The following is a 20,108-nucleotide window of genomic DNA, read 5'->3' as shown; positions in this document are numbered from 1 at the left end:
AGGGGTGATTGGTTTGTTGCATAGAGGATTGCTGGGCACAATTGGCTCCTTAGAATAAAGAAGAGTGGGTAGCTTTGAGCCTTTTGCGCACAGGGGATTTTTAACGATGGATGCTAGAAAGATGTTGCTGAAAAAGAAAAAATAGCTCTTCGCGAGATGGCCATTTCAATATCTAATTCGGGCCTTGCAGGTAATCTAGACAGAATGCTGCAGCGGAATGGTTCTGTGTCACACTGCGATGCGGGATTAACGGTTATTTAGTCCCCATCCATCGTGGCCGGGCAGCTTTGGACCCAGGGAAGCACAGACCCCCGCGTCCAGCCGCGTCAGGTGTACGAGCCTGCACACACGGATCCAGGTCGCCCCTATGGATCGCTTCAATGGATGCCTTCAACTCCGCTTTTGACAACAGCCTGAGTCCCACAGGGTGCGTTTCTTCTCCATCGAATGAAAGTGGGACGACAGATACAGAAGCGCTCTGCTGGCCGGTTCCAGAGGATGGCATCGTCGTCGCTGCCCCGGCCACAGGACCGGCCGTGTCTGGCTACTGGACCGCCGTGTTCGACTATGATGCCAGCGCGGACGATGAGCTGTGCTTGCGGAAGGGGGACTTGGTGGAGGTCCTGTCCAAAGACTCGTTGGTCTCGGGAGATGAGGGTTGGTGGACTGGGATGATAGAGGACCGGGTTGGCATTTTCCCCAGTAATTATGTTAGTATTGGGAATGGCATCTCCGAGAAGATACGGGACACAACAGTGGAGGAGTACTCCGATTACTCACTGCCTCCCCTGCACCGTGAGTATGTTATTATAGGCCTAGAGACTCAATTGCATACCGGAGGTTCAGCTGTTATGTCTAATTTGGTTTTATTTTTTTATCGGTATTTTATTTTCGTCATATTATTTTTATTCTATTGTGTATTATACGTCCAGCCACTCAGAACCCCCAGTTTACTGCAATGTCATAGGTGCGACCACTAGGTAGGCCTATTGGCCTAACAGGTTACAACAATAATTGTTTACCATACATACATACCCATTCCTCAGAATGAATGATCAATAGACCTTTCTATAACAAGGCCGTAAGCCAGTGCCATATGCTACTAGCCATACACCCCCAATACACCCCCAATACACCCCGCCTTTCAGGGACGCCCCATCATCTTCTCTTTCCCTGGGACACTTTGCGTTGTAGCATCGTCACATTTAGCTGAGCAGCATTATACTTACTGCATGTCAAACGGATGTATGCATAACAAATGGGTAATGATAATAAAGTCAATACACCGCATGTCAAAGCATCTTTACTCTTTGTTAGTGTGCTCTGCCTCTGTAGTCTTCAACAATTGACTGACATTGGACAGGAGTTATTTTTGCTTCATTTTATTATTTTTCTCTTATGAATATTACCATTACTTTCTCGTTATCAGTGAGAGATTTGGCTGGGGTGTGGGTGGGAAGGACCTATGGGTATGTTAGGCTGTGTAGGAGCTGATGGAGCTGTATTTGTTACTGTTTATATATATTTTTGTAAGCTACCCTACGTGTTGTTGTTCCTGTCCAACCTGAACCAACTCACCCGATCATTTCCAACTGTCAATGTGTATTGTTTATGTCCTTGTGTAAAATCAATAAAAAGAATGAAGAAAGACACTTGGACAGAGGTGTCTGTATAACAGGAAGTGAGCTCTCCTCTCCCTCAGAGCTCCAATATCAAAAAAAACAAACAGCAACAACTACAAAAATTCCTCTTATTTGGAAATTGGTTCAGAGTTTAATTCCAAGGCACAATCTATCTAGGATATGGTGTAAAACAGTTGCCATGGGATACCAGGGGCTCTGATACCAAGGATGATAGTCATAGACACCACTGGTTACAGTGACCCGATCGTGATACTCTTGTTCTGATCTGCCTCTCTTAAGATTATGGGGAACCAGAAGGTTCCTGATCGAGGTCCGTAGGTAAGAGACCAGGCCAGTGTCTTAGTCGTGTGGGTGGGTGCGCTCACCGCTCCATCCTCTGTCCTGTATCGCTTGTACATTGTTCATCTCTGTGAGGCAGGCTGACCTACTTTCACATAAAACATCCCTCTTTAAATATTTATCAAGGTCACGCTGCTTAGTAGACTGTTAGCGGTTCACAACATGAACGTTTTACTCCACGCCTGCACCGTCGCTAACATGCCGAAGCCCCTTCGTAGGGAAAAACTCCAGGTTTTACAGTAGTTACCACTGGTACCCTCCTAGTGTCCTTGACCTTTATTTTTGTAAGTTTTCCCATTGGTGAGAGCTTAGATATGGCTAAGAAAAACTGAACACAATGGAATGGGAATGTTTCAAGCTAGATTTGGTCATGCATCAATGGGGGATCTGTGCTGGTGCAGTCAGTATTAGCTATAACTTAGGACTGAGGTTCTAGTGGTAGGGAGAGAGATGGCAGACCATGCTTATTTCCTGTGTGTATCCCTTGGCAACAGCTTTTGTCTCTCTCGGTGTCTCACCTCCTGTTGTTCTCTCTCGTCATAATGTTGTCTCTCAGTTCTTATTGCTCCTTTACCTTCCTTCCTCCCTTCCTGGGTTGGCTGTGTCTCAGGAGGTAGAGCCACCGTCTAATGATCGCAAGGTTGGCAGATCGGCGGTTCGAGCCCCGGCTGGCCACATGTCGAAGTGTCCTTGGGCAAGACACTGAACCCCAAATTGCTCCCAGTGAGCAGGCCGGCGCCTTGCATGGTAGCTTGCCACTATTGGTGTGTGAATGTGTGTGTGAATGGGTGAATGAGAGGCCATTGTAAAGCGCTTTGGAATAAGGCCGCTATATAAGTCAGTCCATTTACCATTTATTTCCTCCCTTCCCCCCTCAGTGCTGGAGATCGACTTCTCAGAGTTGGCCCTTGAAGAGATAATCGGGGTCGGCGGTTTCGGGAAGGTGTACCGTGCCGTCTGGCGCGGCTCGGAGGTGGCGGTGAAGGCAGCGCGCCGCGACCCCGACGAGGACCCGGGGCAGACCATGGAGAGCGTTCGTCAGGAGGCCAAGCTCTTCGCCATGCTCAACCACCCCAACATCATGGCCCTGTTGGGCGTGTGCCTGCTGGAGCCAAACCTGTGCCTGGTGATGGAGTTGGCCCGGGGGGGGCCTCTGAACCGCGCACTCTCAGGGAAGCGCATTCCTCCTTGTACCCTGGTGGACTGGGCCGTGCAGATCGGCCGGGCCATGCACTACCTCCACTGCGAGGCCATTGTCCCCATCATACACAGGGACCTCAAGTCCAGCAACAGTAAGAGCGTTGTTGTTTTTCTATGAAAATCACTTGTGTTGTGACACAGAACTACACGTTGACTACTAAACTGATTTACAGCAGACTAATTGACTATTATAAGTTGTCAGTGATGAGACACTGACACTTTTTTATATACTGTATATAAATGCTGCCAAATAGTTGTAGGCTATACAGTAAAAGCTGGTTGTGATGGAATATGTGTATATTTGTAGAGGGGGTGTGTTACTCTAATCTTGCATTCTGCCTGCTGTATCCCTTAAACCCCAAGCCTATTATCAAGGATTTGTTGAATGCTCAGCCCAAGCCATCGTATTGGACAGTCAAAGAGTGTCTTGTTTCCTATTGGCCTGGTGTTTGTGATTAGCTCAGGCCCCTTGCATGTCATTGGCTGTTTGGGATGTTAAGCTAGTCCACTGCCATCATCGGCTCAGGGGGAGAGTCCCAGCCACACCCTGGTCACATCCAGGACAGAACACATGTAAACAGAGGCCTCCCCTTCACCATGTGAGGTGGACGCAGTTTACCATGAGAGGAAGGGGGTTGTGGACTCATTTACCACTGGTACAGGGTTGTGGACTCATTTACCACTGGTACAGGGTTGTGGACTCATTTACCACTGGTACAGGGTTGTGGCACGAGGCGAAGCCGAGTAGGAAAACCCTGTACAGTGGTAAATGAGTCCACAACCCCCGCCCTCGAATGGTCAATTGCTTTTCTACAACAGCCACCACATAATATAAAACATAAATACACAGTTGTAACATTAAATTCATGTATTTACAATCATTAATCGTTTCAGAATACATATATCCTTCCACCACAGAATATAGTCCCATAAACAAGATCAACCATTGCATTGTAGGTCAGCACAGGTGTTCAGATTGATTGGGAGGCGCATTGACACTGGAAATGCGGTCTGAACTGTGGGTTGTTGGGATATTTACCACTGTTGCTAGCCAATCAGAATCCAGTATCCAAACATGCTGTTGTAGAATACCTCTTAGTTGTTGTTTTTTTACTGTACGGTAGTCGTGCCTTCAAACCTCAGGTAGAGTATTCCCAGGTAGAGTATTCCCAAGTAGAGTATTCCCAGTCAGACTCTGTGCAACTCTCAGGGAAGATGTCATTTAAGCAATATCACACGAGAGGGAGTGCTGTTATACTGAATATCAGCACGGCTGTGATTCGGTCGTAGCTCCGTCAACAAAAAATAGTTCCGCAGTTGAACACAAACATCTGCAGGCTAGCTACTTTGTATTAACGGTCATTTCGGAGTGATACATATGGTTAAAAGTCCCAGTGCTGTTATACTGTATATCAGCACTCATGGAATGCCTCTTGTCCAATCAAATTACTTGGTCGGAACTAACTGTTGTATAATGTCATGCATTACATGACTCTAGTCCAGTATTGTAGTTCTGTAGCCACCAAACTGTACTGGACCTAGGATGGTCTGTTCCCCATGGTATGACATCTCACTCGGCACTAGTGACAGTGTCACTGACATGAGAAAGGTCATGAGAATTAGACTAAAGGGTGAGGGTTTTCATGACGTTTGATTGAAATTTGATGTGAAGATATGACACATATGACATGAAGATATGAGATATACACTCACCGGTCACTTTATTAGGCACACCTTGCTAGTACTGGGTTGGACCCCCTCTTTTGCCTTCAGAACTGCTTTAATTCTTTGTGGTATAGATTCAACAAGGTGCTGGAAACATTCCGCAGAGATTTTGGTCGATATTGACATTATAATATCACACAGTTGCTGACGATTTGTGCCAAGAAAATATCCCCCACACCATTACACAACCACCAGCATTTTCGCGGAGAGAACTGCCGCTCACTGGATATTTTCTCTTTTTCTGACCATTCTCTGTTACCCCTAGAAATGGTTGTGCGGGAAAATCCCAGTACATCAGCACTTTCTGAAATACTCAAAACAGCCCGTCTGCACCAGCACCCGTGCCATGTTCAAAGTCACTTAAAACACCTTTCTTTCCCATTCTGGTGCTTGGTTTGAACTTTAGCAGATCGTCTTGACCATGTATACATGCCTAAAAGCATTGAGTTGCTGCCACATGATTGGCTGATTAGATATTTGCGTTAATGTACAGTTGAAAAGGTGTACCTAATAATGTGGCCTGTGAGTGTATAACCTTTATTTAACCAGGAAAAGTCTCATTGAGATAAAAAAAGAATTGAGTCACGTTCTAATGCTTTGGTCCTCATGTCGGGATCCGATGTAATGATCGGATTTTTCTTTCGAAAAATGTGAATACATTTCTGCGTTGTTGAAGGTCAGTGACACATCGCTAGTCAACTAACACAGCTTGTTTTGTAAGCCTGCTAACAATGTAAAGTAGTGTTATAGTTAACTAGGTAGCAGTGGGGATTACTCACCCAATCCATTGCTTTGCAGTATTTTGGCTTGACTAGCAAGTTTGTGTTGTGATTCTCAACAACGTTGAAACGTCGTTCAGTGTTTCAAAAGAAAACGTCAGAACATTTTGATTGGTTGCCGATATGAGGACCAAAGCATTAGAACGTGTCAAAATTAACAGGATTGCAGACATAAAAAAAAAATATATATATACTATATATTACAGTGAAAATAATGAATAAATGACAGAATCAAAAATATAAAAAATATTAATTACAACCCATCAACAACAGTGATTAAACAGGGGCAATATGAACCAGCCAAAAACATCTACAGCCAGATGTGTCTGTCATTCAGAACTACTTTAAATGCGTCCAATGAGATCAGCTCCCGATGACTCAGGTAGTTTTGCAACTGAGGGAGCAGCATACTCAAACACTTCCTCACCTCCACTGTTTTTTAACCTGACTATATTTTGCTGCTGTGTCTGCACTAATGAAGCATTGTTCTTTTTTATTTGATGACTTTGATTGTTTGATCGGTTGATAGGATGAAACTTGTGTGAATGAATCGCGAGCGTCTATGCTTTTCTATGACACTACTGATGACGTTTAAGGGTCTTGAAGGGTTGTCCCATTTCATAGGGGGAAGATTACAACCACTACGCCGTGTGGGTTGTGAGTGGCACTCCAAAACGAGTCACAGGGGTAGGGAAGGGAGACAGGATTGGGCCTTTGTGTTCGATACAGATGATGAACGAGGGAAATGAGATGAGAGTATTTACACTTAAACTTACGATTCGACTTTAACAGATGAGTCAGAGATAGGTTGATGGCCTTATTCATGGTCGATATCTAACCACACACCTTTTCTTTTCTTTTTTTTCTTCAGTTTTTCAGTTTTATAGTACACAAGACAAACAAACTAAACAAACAACAGGCTGCCAGGCATACATGTCTAGTATGATTTGGTTCAAATCAATTCCCAAAATGTAACATCTTCAGGTATTACAAGGATACAGAGTACAAGAGTACAAAAGTAAAATTAAACTAAATAAAAAAATACTACAGGCTTGCATCACTACAGGATATAATCAACAATTCTTTAAACTTTGAGATAGTCAATAATTAGCCCCATATGTTCAAATATCTGTTGGGACCTTTAGAGTTGTCGAAGCTCTTGTATTCTCTCCATCTGCATGATACTGATTCATTCGTTGAGCCGTTTCTGGAAGCAGGGAGGTGTAGGTGATTTCCAATCCAATAAAATCATTTTCTTAGCAGCTACCATACCAGTCATTAATGTCGACTGTTCCTCAGGCGTATAGTTGGAAGCAGTCTCTGAGCATCCGAAGAGTGCCAGTTCTGGACCAGGGGGAACTAACCACACACCTTTATAGAGTGGAACTGTAGATCACATGGTGGCTATGATTAGGGGAGGGTGTTTGTTGCGACCCAGCCAGGCTTACCCCTCCACCTCTCCCTCTGTCTTTCTCTCCATTTGTCAACTAGTAAATTACTAATGAATTATGTCGTTTTTTCGCCCCTTGAATTAACCTAAACCCCTGTGGTCAATGTTCCTTATACACCCACGTCACCCATTTTACTTCGTCCATATGTTGAGGTTAAGTCTCTTTTAGGAAACACCCTCGTACTATTAGACTCGCATGACCAATGCAGCAAGGGGCCCCTTCATGTGTGCCACAGTCTGCAGACACACCCTCTCCAGCGGGCATATCCACAGCAGATGGCCTGGCATTGTGCAGCTGAATGGGGAGAGCATGTGGTCGGGGGAAGCCTTTCGCTGTCGTCTACATGTGGAGACTGGGTTATATTCTGATGTGGTCGAGGAGGGTGTGTCAATATTTCTCTGCCACTGACAAGTTTAGTTGTGTGTATGTATGTATGCGTGTATGTGGCTGAACTGCACTGGCACTGACCTGACGATGGAAACAGTGAAAATGTCAAACTTACATTTGTTTATGAGTGTTTTTAGAGTTACTGAGTAGAGCCATACTTTGTAGTGTGTGAAAGTTTTCGATACACAGATCACTAAACAACATAACTAGGCCAGTTATGCAGGTGTGGATCTATGAACAATCTCTACTCAATTGTGAAAGGAAACCTGTATAGAACTAGAAAGTGAGAATGTAGTATTAATCAATGCCTGTGTTTTTTCTTCTCTGCTGTCTTTCATCTCACACATACCTCGTATATATCTCACCATCTCGTTTGATTTTCCTCTCTTTTGTTCTTTCTCCTCTCCCCTGTCTATCTCCTCCTCCTTTAATCATATCCTCTAACAACCATACCCTGCTTTGCTTCATTTTCTATTTTTGCATTTTCATTTTGATCTCCTTTCCTCCACAATTCTTTTTTTTTAATCCTTTTTTTTTATGGGTGCAACCCTGCTATTGAATTACCCACATTCCCCGTACATTCCTGTACACCTACCCTCCAATACACCCACATTATTTCTCCCATCGTTTGCCCACCCACCCACCCACCCTCCAACCAAAACCTCCTCATCCTCCCTCCACAACCCCCCGTCCCCTTCCTGGATCTGATTTGCAACGTCCGCCGCTGCAGTCCTGATCCTTGAGAAGGTTGAGATGGAGGACCTTAGCAACAAGACTCTGAAGATCACAGACTTTGGCTTGGCACGAGAGTGGCACCGCACCACCAAGATGAGTGCCGCTGGCACCTATGCCTGGATGGCACCCGAGGTCATCCGCTCATCCACCTTCTCCAAGGGTAGCGACGTGTGGAGGTGGGCGGAGCAGGAAGTGATGCAGCAGGAAGCTGTCATCACTTACAGTAGATAGAGAACTGGATCACAGTAGATAGAGAACTGGATCACAGTAGATAGAGAACTGGATCACTTACAGTAGATAGAGAACTGGATAACAGTAGATAGAGAACTGGATCACAGTAGATAGAGAACTGGATCACAGTAGATAGAGAACTGGATCACAGTAGATAGAGAACTGGATCCACAAGTCATTTATGAATTGTACTGTTTGCCGGTGTCTCTTATTAAAGTGTCGCAAGCAACATCCTCATTCATGATGGGTGATATAATGCTGTTTATCTGGTCATCGTTAGAACATACTTATTAGTCCCCCACACACTAACTAACTAACTAACTAACTGCTGTTTAAAACACACAATAACACCAATGTGTTATGTTATAACTATGTTCACCAGTGTTCTGCACTAACGTGTCCAGACAAGTTTGGTCTGCAGTCTCATGCTGCTCAGCATGGCATTAACGCCGCTAACAGATTGAGCTCAGCTATTTCAGACTAAATGCAAAGGTCTTCTTTCCAATGGGGATTGAGAGGTGACAGTTGAGAGGCAAGAAGAGGTGATTCACAACAGCAGTGGTGGTGGTGGCAGGATAGGTCTCCTGACACTGACAGACCGTGAGCTTAGAATGATAAGGTTCTATCTCCGTTTAGAAGGTTCTATCTCCGTTTAGAAGGTTCTATCTCCGTTTAGGGTAGTTCAGAGATATTGAGCGTCAAAGTTTTTACATTCCATTATGTTTTGTGAGATGGAACCTTTGTATTTTATTAATTACTAACTCAAAAATTTCAACATTTAAAAAATAACACCACACAGGCATTAATAAACACCTAATGGATCAGATTAAATAAAAAAACTCAAATTTGAGCTCACGATGCCCAACTGAGTGCCAGTATTGAGTTTTGTCATTCCACCTCATCTCTGCCTGTCCTTAGGATGTAGGCTGGAAGTGCAGAACTATTGTATATGGAAGCAATTGACCATGAGATGAGAATATTTCTGCAAATCATTCTAGAATTTTATCAATCTAGAACTTCCATTAACTGCAATGTATAATGTCTGCTTGAGTGCATTATGACATCAAATGGAATATTTAGAATGTATGCAACATTCTTAGAACATGGAAGCAATTGACCATGAGAGGAAGGGGGTTGTGGACTCATTTACCACTGGTACAGGGTTGTGGACTCATTTACCACTGGTACAGGGTTGTGCCGGAAAACCCTGTACAGTGGTAAATTAGTCCACAACCCCCGCCCTCCAATGGTCAATTGCTTTTTTACAACAGCCACCACATAATATAAACAATAAATACACAGTTTTAACATTAAATTCATGTATTTACAGTCATTAATCGTTTCAGAATACATATATCCTTCCACCACAGAATATAGTCCCATAAACAAGATCAACGATTGCATTGTATGTCAGCACAGGTGTTCTTAATTAATCAGATTGATTGGGAGGCGCATTGATACTGGAAATGCCGTCTGAACTGTGGGTTGTTGGAGGTATTTACCACTGTTGCTAGCTAATCAGAATCCAGTATCCAAACATGCTGTTGTAGTAGTGTAATCTTATAGCACTGCAAGCAAGACTTTCAATGGTAGATTGTCATGGATTGGCATTGCCAAGTGGTCTGCGTCCAGCCCTTGTTTAGTGTGAGATACTGTACCTGCCTGGAGGTGGTGGTGGTCTAGCATCGCCCTCTGTTGTGGTGCACTCACAGGAGCCTCAGGGCCTTTTCTCTCAGGCAAGCCCGCCCATCAGCACTTTGCAGACTGCTTACCTTTGCTATCTACTCTACCTTCAGCTGTTTTTTTAAGGTAGATATTAGGTAGATATTAGCAGTTTGTTTCAGTTGTTGAAATCCCTGCCTTCTCAGTCTAATACCCAACTTCTTCCCGTGTGTCTCTATTCCCCGGCATCCTTTCCTGTCCTGGTGACATGGCAGTTACTCTACCTTCAGCTGTTTTTTTTAGGTAGATATTAGGTAGATATTAGGTAGATATTAGGTAGATATTAGGTAGATATTAGGTAGATATTAGGTAGATATTAGGCAGTTTCAGTTGTTGAAATCCCTGCCTTCTCAGTCTAATACCCAACTTCTTCTTCCTGTGTCTCTATTCCGGCATCCTTTCCTTTCCTGGTGACGTGGCAGTTACGGCGTGCTTCTGTGGGAGCTGCTGACGGGGGAGGTGCCGTTCCGGGGCATCGACGGCCTGGCGGTGGCGTATGGAGTAGCTATGAACAAGCTGGCGTTGCCTATCCCCTCCACCTGTCCTGAGCCCTTTGCACGGCTCATGGAGGGTAAGAAGATCAATGTTTTGTTCAGCAGTTCGGGACGTTAGAGTTATCAGGTTCTATCTCAATTTTTGGTAAAAATTTAGTTTTTTACATAATCTGATCCATTAGTTGTTTATTAATGCCTGTGTGGTGTTATTTTTAAAATGTTGACATTTTTTAGTTAGTAATTAATAAAATACAAAGGTTCCATCTCACAAAACATAATGGAATGTAAAAACTTTGACGCTCAATATCTCTGAACTACCCTAAACGGAGATAGAACCTTATAATTCTAAACTCACAAGTTTTAAGTTTTAAACTCACCAGTATTTGGACATTTTAGACTATTTTAGACTAGTTTTAGTTTTAGACTATGTAGTTTTTAGTTTAGTTTTTAGACTATGTAGGCCAGGTTTTGTTTTTTGTATTGTATTTGTTTGTGGTGGATGTTGTATGCCTGTGAACAGGTCACACTTGAAAATGAGCCCTTGGGGCTCAATGTTTTTCTTACCTGTATAAATAAAGGTAAAAAAAAAAAAAAAAAAATGTTGACCAATTTCATTGAGAGAAAAGAACTCTCTATATTTCCATTGTTATGGAGCTATTCAGTGTTGCTATTCATTATGTCTAACAGCACCTAAATTCTTTCTCCCCTGTACTACAGAATGTTGGAACCCGGACCCCCATTTTCGTCCCGTTTTCTCTAGTATCCTGGACCAGCTCACGGCCATAGAGGAGTCAGGCTTTTTCGAGATGCCAGCCGAGTCCTTCCACTCGTTGCAGGACGACTGGAAAGTCGAGATCCAGGAGATGTTCGACCAGCTAAGGGTTAAGGAGAAGGTGGGAAGGGGGGGGATCTCGAAACGTTCAAAAGCATTCAGAATCCATCTTTGGAATGGCTCCCATATGGAGCTCACGTTAAAACTAGAAGTGTCGTGAGGGGTCACAGTGACCCCTGTGAGTAAAAAAAATCTTTGCACTCGGTCACATTTCAGGACCCTCCTTTCATGACTTTTCCTAGATATGTGCGTTCTACCACCCCCAGTATCCTTACATTTTCAAAATCACTTCAGGATAAGCTAGTATGAAGCTGTTTTGCAGTTTTTCTGTGTAGGAGGCAGGCTAAAAAATGAAGCGCCCTCTAGTGATCTCTGTGTGTAAAATAGCAGATTTACATTCTAAAAAGGGGGTCTATTTGACCCCCAAGGCGGCTCTACTAGTAGGTAAAATAGGCACGGCTGTTGTAGTGTTAATCACTGATCATGTGAACCTGACCGTGATCGTCTCTCCTCCTGCGCCTCCTGGTCACCAGGAGCTGCGGTCCTGGGAGGAGGAGCTGAGCAGAGCGGCGCTGCAGCAGAAGAGTCAGGAGGAGGAGCTGAGGAGGCGCGAGCAGGAGCTGGCGGAGCGGGAGATCCACATCCTGGAGCGAGAACTCAACGTCATCATCCACCAGCTGTACCAGGAGAAGCCCCGCGTGGAGAGCCGGCAGGGGAAGTTCCGGCGCAGTCGCCTTAAACTCAAGGACGGGAACAGGATCAGTCTACCCTCAGGTGTGTCTGAGCGCTGGGCGGGTGCATGGCGGTCGGTGGATTTCCGTGAGCTTAGAATTATAAGGTTCTATCTCCATTTAGGGTAGTTCAGAGATATTGAGCGTCAAAGTTTTTACATTCCATTATGTTTTGTGAGATGGAACCTTTGTATTTTATGAATTACTAACTCAGAAATGTCAACATTTTAAAAATAACACCACACAGGCATTAATAATAAACACCTAATGGATCAGATTATGTAAAAAACTCATTTTGACCAAAAATGTTAATTCTAACGTCACGTTTTGTGGAGCCTGTGTAGGTAGGGTAGCCTACATGAATCGTATTGGTTGTAAATCATACATTTTGATTCATATCTTTTATTTATTGTGGAAGCAATTGACCATGAGAGGAAGGGGGTTGTGGACTCATTTACCACTGGTACAGGGTTGTGGCACGAGGCGAAGCCAATCAGAATCCAGTATCCAAACATGCTGTTGTAGAATATGTTTTATTTTTTTTCTCATTTCATGTTTGGGTTGTCCTGTTCCTGCTTCAGACTTTCAACACAAGATCACGGTACAGGCCTCGCCGTCTCTGGACCATCGCAGGAGTCTGCTGGGCAGCGGCTCCAGTCCTCCAACCAGCCCCCCGTTGCTGCCCCGCCTCAGAGCTATCCAGCGTACGTCCCTGGTCATTTACTGGTGATAATTTTCACTTGCATTTTGTATTATTTGGCTATTACAGCAGTGGTGTAGTCTACGTGATACGCAGGACTATGCAATATACCCACTAGGAAAGGCGGCTGGGGCGGCTGTGGCTCAGGAGGTAGAGCCGCCGTCTAATGATCGCAAGGTTGGCAGATTGGCGGTTCGAGCCCTGGCTGGCCACATGTCGAAGTGTCCTTGGGCAAGACACTGAACCCCAAATGACTCCCGGTGAGCAGGCCGACGCCTTGCATGGTAGCTTCACTAGCTTGCAGCCATTGGTGTGTGAATGTGTGTGTGAATTGGTGAATGAGAGGCCGTTGTAAAGCGCTTTGGATAAAGGCGCTATATAAGTGTAGTCCATTTACCATTTACGAAAGGCCAAGGATTTCCGTATACCCACTTAAAAATGTGTGAGGATACGTAACAGCGTTTTGTGACAGAACTTTCACTTTCATTCCTAAAATTCACCCCATCTGTGTTTTACGAAGCACTTGGCTTTTGGACCATCGGGACTGACTATAGCGTCATATACCATCAACGGGGGGGGAAATGCGACATGAAATATGTCAAAATGCAGCACTATCATGCACAGATCAGTCTTATAACATGTAATTTAGATATATATATAACGTTAGACAGGGAGCACAGATTTAATTTTATGGATCATATGAACGATATGAGGCTGGGAGGGAAAAATCACAGTATATACCCACTAGAAAAAACTAGACTACACCACTGTATTACAAGGATGTGAGTTTATTCTTATTATTTATTCTTCTTTTACAATCCGTGGTGATTTGCAGTGACTCCAGCTGAAGGGTGTAAGGCCTGGGGACGCAACACAGGGTTCCAGCAAGACGAGGAGGAGGAGAGGAAAGGGTCCCGTAAGAAGGGCAGAAACCGGGGCTACGGGCCACACTGTCACAGAGAGCACAGCGCTGATGAGAGGTGAGAGGGGTGTTGGGTGTACCTGGGGCTACTGCCCGCCTGACTACTATGGGATCTAGAGCCTTTAGCCGTTCTGCTAACTCCCCGCCTCTGGAACCCACCTAACATTCTGGAACTCTCTGCCACCGAACATTCTGGAACTCTCTGCCACCTAACATACGCAATATTGACACTCTCTCCACTTTCAAATCCAGTATTATAAACACACCTTTTCACAATGGCTTACTTGTTTTGATCTCCTGTATTTTGTTTGTTGTTATATCTGATTTTGCTGTTTTTTTGTTTTCTTTTACTTTATTTATTTTTCCTTTGTTGATTTTAATGTTTTGATATGTGGTTTTAACTATGTTTTGTAAGGTGTACAGTAAATGTATTATTATTATTATTATTATTATTATTATTATTATTACAACTGAGAGCATAAAGAAGAGGTTCATGTAACAAGCAAGAATTTGGATAGGCAGCTAATGGTAACTTAGCTAGCTTAGTTGTGCTGTTTTCACCATGTCTCAGAATTATGAATACTTATTTAAGCAACATAACACGAGAGGGAGTGTGTTATACTGAATATCAGCACGGTTGTGATTATGTCGTAGGTACGAGGCCGCAGCACGACCTCGAGTGTGATATTGCTTTTATACAACAGTTCTACAGCGCCATTTATTAATTAACAATAATAAGTGACAACAGATTATGATTTGTTCGTTTATTTAATAATTAATTTTGGCTCCGTCAACAAAAAATAGTTCCTCAACTGGACTGTTGCCTAGTAACCTGAACACAAACATCTGCAGGCTAGCTAACTTGTATTAACGGTCATTTCGGAGTGATACATAATAGTTAAAAGTCCCAGTGCTGTTATACTGTATATCAGCACTCATGGAATGCCTCTTGTCCAATCAAATGACTTGGTCGGAACTAACTGTTGTATAATATGGGATCTAGAGCCTTTAGCCGTTCTGCTCCCCGCCTCTGAAACTCTCTGCCACCTAACATTCTGGAACTCTCATGGAATGCCTCTTGTCCAATCAAATGACTTGGTCGGAACTAACTGTTGTATAATGTTCTATATTCATCAGCATCAAGGTCCCCCAGGAGGGGAGCAGGCAGCGGTCGTGTAGCGCTCCTAACCTACGCAGGTCACCCAGACACAGCCCCGCCGTGCCAGGGGTCCCCAGCCTCACAGAGATGGGTAAGATTCAAGATTCAAGATTCAAGATTCAAGATTCAAGATTCAAGATAGCTTTATTGTCTGTCACAATGTGACAGAAATTCTCCATCGACAGGCAGAAGTGCAGCTCAAGAATACAGTTCCACATTAAAAACACACATAGGTCACATACAATAAAAACAGACAGACATAGCAGTGTTTATAAAAATGTAGTGCCTATTTAAAAAGTCCAGTCATTTAAAAATAATAATAAAAAACTGTGTTATGGTTTAAAAAGCTAAAATGTTGTGTAAGGACTTGCTGAAGACTCACATCTGAATTCAGTGCACTAAGAAAAGCACACTAGATTATCCACGAATAAGTTACACAGAAACACAGTGTACATTAGTATACATTGTGTGGATTAACAACTGACAACTGTCATATTGATATAATCGTATAATAGATATAATCTATAATATTAAATTCGATTTTCTCTGTTCTGTACTACAGTATAATAACATTAGACCTGGTACACAATGTTGTGGGATGGAAGTGTCAGAGTAGAAGACATATTATGTAACACAAAAGCAAAACAACAGAATAGTGATATAGTGCATCTGCATCAAAGTAAATCACCAGTCATGACCACAACAATAATGAAACCTGGTGAAATGCTCTTCCTTGCAGAGAATGAAGACAGCTGCTTCGGCTCTGAGACGGGGGAATCTTCTACCCAATCCTACCTCTGTATCCCCTTCCAGAGGGAGGGGCATGTCGACGACGGTAACGGAGGGGAGTATTGCCCGAGTATTCAAGTAGCTCCAGAAACCCCACCGAGTAAGAAGAGCTCGGGTGGGGGTCGGCGGTCCGAGCTGGTCCTACTGGGCTGCGGGGCTCTGCTGGCCGCTGTGGGACTGGGCTTTAACATGCTGACCCTGGGTCAGCCTGAGGAGAGTATCAAGCCACGCTGGGAAGGCTTCTTCCACCGAACAGGGGGCCAGCGCCGTAGTACCAGCCCCCCCACGCGTAAGCTGTTCAGGCGGGAGAGCCCGTTGAGACCCTCGATACCCCCGCTACTGGAACGAGGGGTCCCTCCCTCTCACACGCTGCTGTCCTTGTCCTCCGTCTCCGACTGTAACTCCACCCGCTCGCTGCTGCGCTCCGACAGCGAGGAGTTGCTAGTTTACCGCCCCGCCTCTCCCCAAGCTCCTGTCCAGCCCGTGCCTCATCAGCTCCCGCTCAACCCCCTGGTCAACACCCACATCGAGAGCTTCAAGCGCCACCCTCGGCAGTCCCTCACCCCGACACATCTCCCCTCCCCCGCCCCCAGTTGCGCGCGCAGCCTACACCGGACGCCCTCAGATGGAGCCATCAAAAAGGGCTGCCCTCCGACTAATTTCCATCCTTTGCCAATCAGAGCAACTATGGAAACCACCGGTAGGTTCCCTTTCTTTTGTCTGCTAGAAATAATGTTTGATTTTTATCTTGATTTGATACAATTTGCTCCCGTAAGAAATTATCTGTTACTGTTTAATCTTTAGCTAAGATGGCCTGATGATGATCAAAACATACTGTATCTTCTTAGCTGTGTTGTGAGCTTAGAATGATAAGGTTCTATCTCCGTTTAGGGTAGTTCAGAGACATTGAGCGTCAAAGTTTTTACATTCCATTATGTTTTGTGAGATGGAACCTTTGTATTTTATGAATTACTAACTAAAAAATGTCAACATTTAAAAAAATAACACCACACAGGCATTAATAAACACCTAATGGATCAGATTATGTAAAAAAACTAAAGTTTGACAAAAATGGAGATAGAACCTTAATTCTATAATCTAACGTCACGTGTTGTTACCACCTTTTCCCCCTCTATCTCTTTTCTACAAACCGCTGTAGGCTTCAGGGGTTTAAAAGACAATTTCTCTTCTGAAGTCCCCCGGCTGCCTGACCCAAACATGGTGTTCCCTCCCACGCCCCGCCGTCGCTGCCCTCCAGAACGACCCAAAACCCTGGAGATCTTGGCCCGGCCGCGGCCCTCGCCCCGGGCACGCGGCGCTGACGTACCCGGTGGGAGGAGCAGAGGGAGCGGAGAGTCGCCTGCCCACAGCTCCAGCACAGAGACCCCTCCCACAGTGGAGTTTGGCAGAGACATGGCAGTGCTGCCTACCCCTATGGAAGCCCCCACACCGTCCCCACGCAGGATCCGCAATCTCCTGGACCAGAGGGACGAAGGACAGTGCCGGGACCCGACCGTCCCACTCTGCAGACCCGAGTCCAGTTTTCCCAAAGACTCACCTTACCGCTATAGGCCTGGATACTGGTCCTAACTTAAACCCCTTCCTGGAACCCCCCAGACAGAATAGAATATCATGGCCCTGGAACACACCAAGCGTACACTATTCCAGAGGAGGAGACTGAATATCATGGCCCCAGCAACACACCAAGCCTACACTATTCCAGAGAGGTTTTGGATAGTTAATGCATCAGAATTCTCCTTTTGTTTGGACTGACTAGTTATTTTCTCACATAGAGGTGGCCATCTGTCATCTGTTGTGACAGCAGCTGGTGAAACTGGGAACAAGTCGGCGGCAACCGATCAAAATTCAAATCAATAAAAATGTTCTGAATAAAAGTTCCGGAATGATCCGTCGGTTTGCCCACTTGTTCACAGGTTTCACCGGCTGCTGTCACATTTAGAGGAAACGCAGATGCAGTGACTGAAGTGCTGGCAGGGATGGTACTTTACAGCACAGAGGCAAAGATAACTCCACAAAGCTTTACATCTTTTTTTATTTGTATTAAGAGTTCAAGATTGTGCATTTTAACAAAGTGCACTTTTGGACAGCATCATGAATGTAAAGCTTGATCTTTTTTTTTATGAAGAAAATGTTATTTCTCCATTCTAGTTCTAGAATCATATCATGCTATCATGTTCCACCTTCTTCTATTCAGTGAAATACTACCCTGTTTTGTGTCACTTCGATTCATTTCTCATCTCATGGATTTAATCTCACTCACACTTGAATGTGCTCTTGCTTATTATTCGGTTGTTAAGTCGTGACGTGTTTCCGGGTCCAAAGTTGGCTGAGGCGCTCTCTTCGAAATGCCTCAGTAATAATAATAATTCATTATATTTATATAGCGCTTTTCCGAGGCTCAAAGACGCTGACAAATATGGGAAAACGGGAAAGTGCTGTGTCCCTTGTTGTATGAATAGATCCGAGTCTAAAAAACGATTGAACTGTCATTCTACCGCTGTAGTAGGGAATTTCTGGTTTGGACCCGGAAATTGCTAAACGTCACGTTTGACGTCAGACTTAACAACCGAATTGGCTACCTGCATAGCAGCCCCCCCTCCTTCTGTCTGTTAGATCTCTGTATGTACTGAGCACTCTTTAGTCCTCACCAAGCACTTCCAGAAACATCCTGATTAAAGGGATGTTGTACATGAGCACCTCACTGCATCACCAACCCACAGGGTCTTAAAAAAGGGTCTTAAAAAAACATTATGCTTATATGAAGAAGAAAAAAATAACTGTCTGAAGCCCAGTATGATCAACAAGAATATCACCAGAATGTTTGCCGTTTATTGGGGATGAGTCGTGTCTGTTGTCTCAAGATAAACATTTGTATTACTCTGTACTGTATGTTACCTGTCTCATAAGCTATTGTTGACTGAACATGGGATGATTGGGATTTTGATTTCGATTCAATGTGTGCATTCTGTGAGATTTTTTGACGTATTTTTTATTTTTGGGGGGAATGAGAAACAATGACAAACAAGCCCCGGAGGCGTGTTATAGTATTTTTTTTATCCATAAGTTATATTTTTATTTATTCTTGTATTTATTTAATTTTAGTTATTAATTTATTTTTGTATTTATGATTTCTGCCTTGCTTTTTAATGTATCTGAGTCCTTGTTTTAAAGGTTTTAAAGGTCATCCATCCAAGGATCTTTGAGTGACTTTTTCGAGGCATTTTACATTTTGTTCAAAGTACGCACATCCAGCAGATGGTACGGGTGCAGTGTGTCTATACCCAGTGTATATATGCAGTGTGTATATACCCTACGAGTTTATGTGTTCCGACAGGAGGATACCCTCACACTGTTAACATGTTAACACGCTCCCAGAGTCACATGCAACACTGGCCTTTTTGCTTCACACAAATCGTGACGTTAGAATTATAAGGTTCTATCTCCATTTTTGTCAAAATTGAGTTTTTTACATAATCTGATCCATTAGGTGTTTATTAATGCCTGTGTGGTGTTATTTTTTAAATGTTGAAATTTTTGAGTTAGTCATTCATAAAATACAAAGGTTCCATCTCATAAAACAAAATGGAATGTAAAAACTTTGACGCTCAATATCTCTGAACTACCCTAAACGGAGATAGAACCTTATAATTCTAAGCTCACGAAATGCAACACAGGCCTTTTTGCTTCACACATATTTGCTTCACACTTTTGATCACATTCGTTTATTGACTTCTTCATTTCTTGAACATGTTGTTGAAGTGGATCAGGTACATCATCACTGTTAGAACTGATTGCCAACAACAAGTTATACCGTTATGAATCATTTATTACAGTGTAATAGTCTAAACGCTTTTACTGCTGTGGTGATGGTCAGTAATAAAGGATTAGGTTTGCAAAATGGGTTGCAACTGCTTTATTTTTTTTATTTACAAATTTCCTTTACTTTGGAAGATGATCATCATATTGTCACTCTTTCAGTTTAATGCTTTCAAATGAATCCATTGTGAATGTAAATTAATCCAAATGTGAATGCGGTTTCTTTAAGAAGGGGCAGTGTGGAGAATGTAAATACTGAGTGTTCAATATCTAACCCAGGGTGCTGTCTGACTCTACATGGTGTCTAACTCTCCATGGTGTACCCTGCTGTACACCTGGGATATCCATGATGACATGACATGATACCACCATTAATGTAACAGTGATTGGGATGAACTGGACAGTACTTATGATTGGCAAAGTGATGCTGTT

At 43.7% G+C, this 20,108-nt stretch overlaps 1 protein-coding gene across 1 annotated transcript; it reads left to right on the top strand.

The window, feature by feature from the left end:
• Positions 1 to 380: 380 nt before the first annotated feature.
• map3k9 (mitogen-activated protein kinase kinase kinase 9) lies at positions 381 to 17,429 on the top strand (the record flags this gene model as incomplete). Its single annotated transcript, XM_080526249.1, has 11 exons — positions 381 to 795; positions 2,861 to 3,274; positions 8,255 to 8,435; positions 10,635 to 10,783; positions 11,424 to 11,599; positions 12,072 to 12,312; positions 12,851 to 12,973; positions 13,805 to 13,949; positions 15,029 to 15,141; positions 15,790 to 16,539; positions 16,999 to 17,429. 11 exons carry the CDS (start codon positions 381 to 383, stop codon positions 17,427 to 17,429), a joined length of 3,138 nt encoding a protein of 1,045 aa, XP_080382375.1.
• Positions 17,430 to 20,108: the final 2,679 nt, after the last annotated feature.

This window comes from Nansenia antarctica (assembly GCF_963989245.1).
Source record: "Nansenia antarctica genome assembly, chromosome: 1".
NCBI classification, from domain to species: Eukaryota; Metazoa; Chordata; class Actinopteri; order Argentiniformes; family Microstomatidae; genus Nansenia; species Nansenia antarctica.
The sequence above is the reverse complement of the archived record's forward strand: the minus strand, read 5'-3'. Positions and strand labels throughout refer to the sequence as shown.